The 7,668-nt window shown below is 45.4% G+C and overlaps 1 protein-coding gene across 1 annotated transcript in view; it reads left to right on the top strand.

Moving 5' to 3' along the window:
* The first annotated feature begins 2,322 nt into the window (after positions 1 to 2,322).
* The window catches only part of gbe1b (glucan (1,4-alpha-), branching enzyme 1b), a 376,893-nt gene continuing 371,547 nt past the window's right edge, over positions 2,323 to 7,668 (top strand). The window contains exon 1 of the mRNA XM_042296507.1: positions 2,323 to 2,625. Within this exon, the coding sequence (XP_042152441.1) occupies positions 2,528 to 2,625 (98 nt within the window). The 5' untranslated portion in view covers positions 2,323 to 2,527. The remainder of the gene's footprint in view (positions 2,626 to 7,668) is intronic.

Below are 7,668 nucleotides of genomic sequence, written 5' to 3'. Positions count from 1 at the left end.
TCTCTCTCTCTCACCCACTCTGTTAACCCCCACTCTCTCTCTTTCTCTCTCTCACCCTCTCTGTTTACCCCCATTCTCTCTCTCTTTCTCTCACCCACTCTGTTAACCCCCACTCTCTCTCTCACACCCTCTCTGTTTACCCCCACTCTCTCACCCTCTCTGTTTACCCCCACTCTCTCTCTCTCTCTCTCTCTCACATCCTCTCTGTTTACCCCCACTCTCTCACCCTCTCTGTTTACCCCCCTCTCTCACCCTCTCTGTTTACCCCCCCTCTCTCTCTCTCTCTCTCTCTCTCTCTCACATCCTCTCTGTTTACCCCCACTCTCTCACCCTCTCTGTTTACCCCCACTCTCTCTCTCTCTCTCAGTTTTTCAGAGGCTTATATCTCAGACTCTTCTCACCAGAACTTCCTCCTTCTGCCCTGGAGCAATAAGGGACTATAGCTCTGTAGATGTTTGCTGAGACAGAAAAAAAGTCCCACTAGTCTTCTCCTCTTCATGATGGTAGATTGAACATTCAGAGTGTGGAAGTAAACCAAACCCCCTACAACCCTAAACAGAACCAGGGAACAGCAACAGCCAACCTCCATAATTTATTCATACGTTTCTCTTCTTTCACATAGAGAACTTCCTTAGTCAACAGCAATTAGTGCTGCGGAGAGAAGTTACAGCTCCCCTGATTAAACAAATCACATCTACTGCATGAATACTAAATTACATTAATTACTACTAGTGTACAGAAGCAGTCTAGGCACACTATCATGCACTAAATAGGGAAAATGGTGCCATTTGGGCTGCAGTCATTAATTATATATATATGTATAGAAGTGTATATATGTATATATATGTATAGAAGCAGAGGAAACAGTCCTGGGTTTTGAAGTCGTGATGTGGTAGGTTTTGAAGTGGTGATTGGTAGGTCTGGGTTAGGTTTTGAGTCGTGATTTGGTAGGTCTGGGTTAGGTTTTGAGTCGTGATTTGGTAGGTCTGGGTAAGGTTTTGAGTCGTGATTTGGTAGGTCTGGGTTAGGTTTTGAAGTCGTGATGTGGTAGGTCTGGGGACAGAAGCTTTTAAGGAGCCTGTGGGCGTCAGACTTGATACACCGGTACCTTTTGCCGTGCGGAAGCAGAGAGAACCCGGTCCTTCCATTCACACTGCCTGATAGAGGTCCTGGATGGCTGTCCGCACCACCCTCTGTAGTTGCCATGCAATCGAGGGCGGTGCTATTGCCATATCAAGCAGTCATACAGCCAGTCAAGATGCTCTCGATGGCGCAGCTGTAGAACTTTGAGGGCCTACATATAATCCACTACAATATATTTGCCTAATGTGTACCCAATTATATTATATAGTACTTTAAGGATGGAATAAGTAGCGTGACACATGGTCTATTACTAAGTCAGCCTACATTGTATTCGAAAAGTATTCAGACCCCTTGACTTTTCCCACATTTTGTTACGTTACTGAAATGTGGATAAAATGAAGGGGTCTGAATCCTCTCCGAATGCATCGTATGTTACATCATCGGGTTTTATCTACTACGATAGGCCTTGACTCCTTAAAATACCAACATGTTGTTGGCAAACAGCTCAAGCTTCAGCCATTGGTCTTTACAGTCCTGTGTTGAGGAAAAAACGACCTCAAAGCCCTGATATGAACACATTGGGTTGTGTAACTCAGGGCACAGCGGGGTGGGATTGCTCCACCGGGTTATTCCAAAATGGCACCCTATCCCCTATATAGTGCACTACTTTTGATCAAGCCTGGTCAAAAGCAGTGCACCAAATAGGGAATAGGGTGCCATTTGGACCGATTCAACCGTCACGTGAAAAAAACATGAACACACTTTGTCCAAATCAATCTGTTTGTATGAACTTACCAAGATGGGATGTCAAAGAGCAATTTCACAATAAACTATAAACACACAGTATAAATTGCTGTTAGATTTAGCAAAGCTACTTCGAATATCTCTGTTCACTAGTAAATAGTAATCGTATCTATTTGAGTAGAATCAGATGCGAGTATTCTGTCACATTTAGCCTACAATTTTTACTATCGGTCTCGCTCTCTCATTTTTGAACGAGACGAATGAAGTAGTTTGTATGACGTTGTAGGTTAAGATTGTAACAATGATATTTTTGTAGCATAATATCTATGGTTGCAACGTGGTAACGAACAATCCTGTGCCCTCATAATCTTTGACATTGGGGTTCATTTTCAGAGCAGTGTTTAAAGACTACAAGAATGTAACAGTGATACCCTTCTTCCTACTTCCAAAACGCTTCCGCTGTCATCTTAAAGAAACACACCGCCTCTCATCAAGCATCATCATTATTTGATTTGATATTATTGGAGTGGATCGGGGTGATAAAGTTGGTATTGTGATAGGCTGGGGCGGATTAGAATGACCCTGATTCGCTGTTGTCTCTGAACCCTTTCTGGTACGTAACAAAGGCTCAGCGGTGACTGTCACTTGTGTTCTACCAGCTGCGACACTCGGTGCTCGATTGCTTTCGACTGCAAGGACCATGGCGGATACATGGGATAATGTTACAATTCCTGAGTTCAACTCCCTTCTTCAAATGGATCCCTACCTCAAACAGTACGAAAAGGACTTCAGGAGGAGGTAAAAAAAAGGCTTTTTCAGTGCTAAAATGCTGCACAGCTCACAGTTCAAGCTCGTCGCCGTACCGTGCACAACCGTCAGGCTCGAGCTGGTATCCATGTCTATTCGTAAAAACACCAGAAACACCAGATAGATACATATTTGTTCAAATCCTACAGTCGCTTTCTGGTACAGTCATTGAGTGACATTTGAGAGAACCGCAGCATAGCGGTCGTATGAAAGCTTGTTGTGCTCCTTAACTTGTCGCAGTGACCAGAAGCCCGGGCTAAGCGGTTTGCTAATGGTATGGTGTTCGTTCGCCTGTCATCCTTACTACAATACCAAATATTCTCCTCGACGTGGTCATACTATTATATTGTTACAATTACAAAGCAATACTATAGTCATGCTAGCTATGTCTCTAACCATTCCCCTTTGGTACCAGTGGCTGGCCGGTAGGAAACTAGCTACCACACTCTTTCACCATCCATCCCTCCTTCCTCAGCTTTGACAGCTCATTTGTTCCAGTCAGCCAGGTGGTTCCGCCCAGTGTATGACTGAACACGCCAGCATGGTTGAGGAGGCAGGCACCCTACTTCTGTGTGTGTGTCAGAGCATTATTATTAGCTACATTCAGAGCCTAAAACCATGTGGTTCTGGCTAGTAGATACATTGTAACACTTCTGCTGCTGGCCTGTGACGTTCTTCATCAGATGCAACATTGTAGCATCACTATAGCTGTATATGACTGTGGTCATAACCATTGACTGACTCTATAGGTGACAACGTTAAGATGTTTGTCTCCATGATGTTTCCAGATACAATCCACTAGTCAAATGTTATGAATCATAATGTAACAATTATTTTATTTCACTAACATCAACCACTGTCTTCTACTGCATTACTTAATGTATCAGAAGTATAGGGAATTTTATACTGAACATAAACACATATAAACACAATAATTTCAACATACCCAGTTTAATAGAATCACAGGCATCATCAGCATAGTGTGAATTCTCTGGGTGCTGTGTGTAGGCTAGTCTCTGTAGCAGACTCTGGGTGCTGTGTTTAGGCTAGTCTCTGTAGCAGACTCTGGGTGCTGTGTTTAGGCTAGTCTCTGTAGCAGACTCTGGGTGCTGTGTTTAGGCTAGTCTCTGTAGCAGACTCTGGGTGCTGTGTGTAGGCTAGTCTCTGTAGCAGACTCTGGGTGCTGTGTTTAGGCTAGTCTCTGTAGCAGACTCTGGGTGCTGTGTTTAGGCTAGTCTCTGTAGCAGACTCTGGGTGCTAGGCAGTCTCTGTAGCAGACTCTGGGTGCTGTGACTAGGCTAGTCTCTGTAGCAGACTCTGGGTGCTGTGTTTAGGCTAGTCTCTGTAGCAGACTCTGGGTGCTGTGTTTAGGCTAGTCTCTGTAGCAGACTCTGGGTGCTGTGTTTAGGCTAGTCTCTGTAGCAGACTCTGGGTGCTGTGTGTAGGCTAGTCTCTGTAGCAGACTCTGGGTGCTGTGTGTAGGCTAGTCTCTGTAGCAGAGACTCTGGGTGCTGTGTTTAGGCTAGTCTCTGTAGCAGACTGGGGGCTGTGTTTAGGCTAGTCTCTGTAGCAGACTCTGGGTGCTGTGTTTAGGCTAGTAGCAGACTCTAGACTACAGTCTCTGTAGCAGACTCTGGGTGCTACAGTCTCTGTTTACTCTGGGTGCTAGGCTAGTCTCTGTAGCAGACTCTGGGTGCTCTGTTTAGGCTAGTCTCTGTAGCAGACTCTGGGTGCTGTGTTTAGGCTAGTCTCTGTAGCAGACTCTGGGTGCTGTGTGTAGGCTAGTCTCTGTAGCAGACTCTGGGTGCTGTGTCTTAGCAGCTGGGTGCTAGTCTCTGTAGCAGACTCTGGGTGCTGTGTCTTTAGCAGCTAGTCTCTGTAGCAGACTCTGGGTGCTGTGTGTAGGCTAGTGTCTGTAGCAGACTCTGGGTGCTGTGTTTAGGCTAGTCTCTGTAGCAGACTCTGGGTGCTGTGTTTAGGCTAGTCTCTGTAGCAGACTCTGGGTAGACTACAGTCTCTGTAGCAGACTCTGGGTAGACTACAGTCTCTGTAGCAGACTCTGGGTAGACTACAGTCTCTGTAGCAGACTCTGGGCGCTGTGTGTAGGCTAGTCTCTGTAGCAGACTCTGGGCGCTGTGTGTAAGCTAGTCTCTGTAGCAGACTCTGGGTGCTGTGTGTAGGCTAGTCTCTGTAGCAGACTCTGGGTGCTGTGTTTAGGCTAGTCTCTGTAGCAGACTCTGGGCGCTGTGTTTAGGCTAGTCTCTGTAGCAGACTCTGGGTGCTGTGTTTAGGCTAGTCTCTGTAGCAGACTCTGGGTGCTGTGTTTAGGCTAGTCTCTGTAGCAGACTCTGGGTGCTGTGTGTAGGCTAGTCTCTGTACAGACCTCTGGGTGCTGTGCAGACTCTGGGTGCTGTGTGTAGGCTAGTCTCTGTAGCAGACTCTGGGTGCTGTATGTAGGCTAGTCTACAGACCTCTGGGTGCTGTGTTTAGGCTAGTCTCTGTAGCAGACTCTGGGTGCTGTGTGTGTAGTCTCTGTAGCAGACTCTGGGTGCTAGTCTCTAGCAGACTCTGGGTGCTGTGTTTAGGCTAGTCTCTACAGACTCTGGTGCTGTATGTAGGGTAGTCTCTGTAGCAGACTCTGGGTGCTGTATGTAGGCTAGTCTCTGTAGCAGACTCTGGGTGCTGTGTTTAGGCTAGTCTACAGACCTCTGGGTGCTGTATGTAGGGTAGTCTCTGTAGCAGACTCTGGTGCTGTATGTAGGGTAGTCTCTGTAGCAGACCTCTGGGTGCTGTGTTTAGGCTAGTCTCTAGCAGACTCTGGTGCTGTATGTAGGGTAGTCTCTGTAGCAGACTCTGGGTGCTGTATGTAGGCTAGTCTCTGTAGCAGACTCTGGGTGCTGTGTTTAGGCTAGTCTCTGTAGCAGACTCTGGTGCTGTATGTAGGGTAGTCTCTGTAGCAGACTCTGGGTGCTGTATGTAGGGTAGTCTCTGTAGCAGACTCTGGGTGCTGTATGTAGGGTAGTCTCTGTTTAGCAGACTCTGGTGCTGTATGTAGGGTAGTCTCTGTAGCAGACTCTGGGTGCTGTATGTAGGGTAGTCTCTGTAGCAGACTCTGGGTGCTGTATGTAGGGTAGTCTCTGTAGCAGACTCTGGGTGCTGGTGTCTGTAGCAGACTCTGGGTGCTGTATGTAGGCTAGTCTCTGTAGCAGACTCTGGGTGCTGTATGTAGGTAGTCTCTGTAGCAGACTCTGGGTGCTGTATGTAGCAGAGGGTAGTCTCTGTAGCAGACTCTGGGGTGCTGGGTGCTGTGTATGGGTAGTCTCTGTAGCAGACTCTGGGTGCTGTATGTAGGCTAGTCTACAGACCTCTGGGTGCTGTGTTTAGGCTAGTCTCTGTAGCAGACTCTGGTGCTGTATGTAGGCTAGTCTCTGTAGCAGACTCTGGGTGCTGTATGTAGGCTAGTCTCTGTAGCAGACTCTGGGTGCTGTATGTAGGCTAGTCTACAGACCTCTGGGTGCTGTATGTAGGCTAGTCTACAGACCTCTGGGTGCTGTATGTAGGCTAGTCTACAGACCTCTGGGTGCTGTGTGTAGGCTAGTCTACAGACCTCTGGGTGCTGTGTGTAGGCTAGTCTACAGACCTACTGACAGTGCAGTGGTCTACTCGTACCATGTGAGTCATTCAGACAGATCCAAATGGGCCCTGATCACTGTGTAGGGAATAATTGACCATTTGTGTGTAGAGTAGAAGTAGTTAACTATAGTGAAGCATCCTTTTTATTCTGTAGTATTTTAGTGTTGTGTTGTTGATCCATCCTCTGTTTTCTGCCATTCAACTTTGTACCTTTTTTAAAAAATAAAAATAAAATCACCAATGGCCTCGCGGTGACTTCCCTGAGCTGTTTCCTTCCTGTCTTTCAGTTCCAAAGGACGACTGCATCTTTGATGTGTCTGGGTAGTTTAATAATTCATCCACAGCCTAATTATTTGCTTGGCCATGCTAAAAGATATATTCAATGTCTGATTTGTCATCGTTCCCCGTTTACCAATACCTGCCCTTCTTCTTTGTGAGGCTTTTTGAAAAGCTCCTGGTCTTTGTAGTTTATTCTGTGCTTGAAATTCCGATACTTGACTCGGGGACCTTACAGATGTTGTATGTATTTTATTTATTTTTACCTTTTTATTTCACTAGGCAAGTCAGTTAAGAACACATCCTTATTTGCGGGACAGAGGAAGGGGGGGTAGTCATTAAAAAACATGTCAAAGAAAGTTCAAGGTGGTGTGAACTTCCTATAGGCACTGTACCTTTTAAGACTATTTTGAGATCACAGGCCTACTGGTTGGCTACACTGTGAATAAAACATGCTGATATCTTATCCAAGCAGAAAACAACGTCGTCTGTAGTCTACCCAGAAAACAACGGTTCTGTGTAATTTAGCCCCTGTCCCCTGGGTGCTGGAATAGGCAGTGAACCTGGGACTTACACATTTTACACTGCTGTTTAATTAACTCCTGGTTCAGATACAGACAGTGCAATTTGTGACTGAATGCCATTCGTGTCTCTCCAGGGTGGTCACTAATAGTTAATTACAGCTACATTACTGTAGCATTTTTTTTTTTTTTTAGCTTACCTTAGGTTATAGTAGTAGTCCATACTGCAGTTAAATGCACACATTTTTAAAACATTATTTTGTAGCTTACCTTAGGCTATAGTAGTAGTCCATACTGTAGTTAAATGCACACATTTTTAAAACATTATTTTGTAGCTTACCTTAGGCTATAGTAGTAGTCCATACTGTAGTTAAATGCACACATTTTTAAAACATTATTTTGTAGCTTACCTTAGGCTATAGTAGTAGTCCATACTGCAGTTAAATGCACACATTTTTAAAACAATTTTTTTTTTATAGGGTACTTGGCTAAAACCGATACACTTGAACATATTGTGTATTGGCTGACTGAGTGTTTGTAGTTCAAATGGCACCCTATTCTCTCTTCCTACATGGTGCACTGTAGCCCAACAAGGGTTCATACA

Source organism: Oncorhynchus tshawytscha, linkage group LG13, assembly GCF_018296145.1.
Source record: "Oncorhynchus tshawytscha isolate Ot180627B linkage group LG13, Otsh_v2.0, whole genome shotgun sequence".
In the NCBI taxonomy this organism is placed as follows: domain Eukaryota; kingdom Metazoa; phylum Chordata; class Actinopteri; order Salmoniformes; family Salmonidae; genus Oncorhynchus; species Oncorhynchus tshawytscha.
This window is presented reverse-complemented; position numbering and strand designations above follow the sequence as displayed.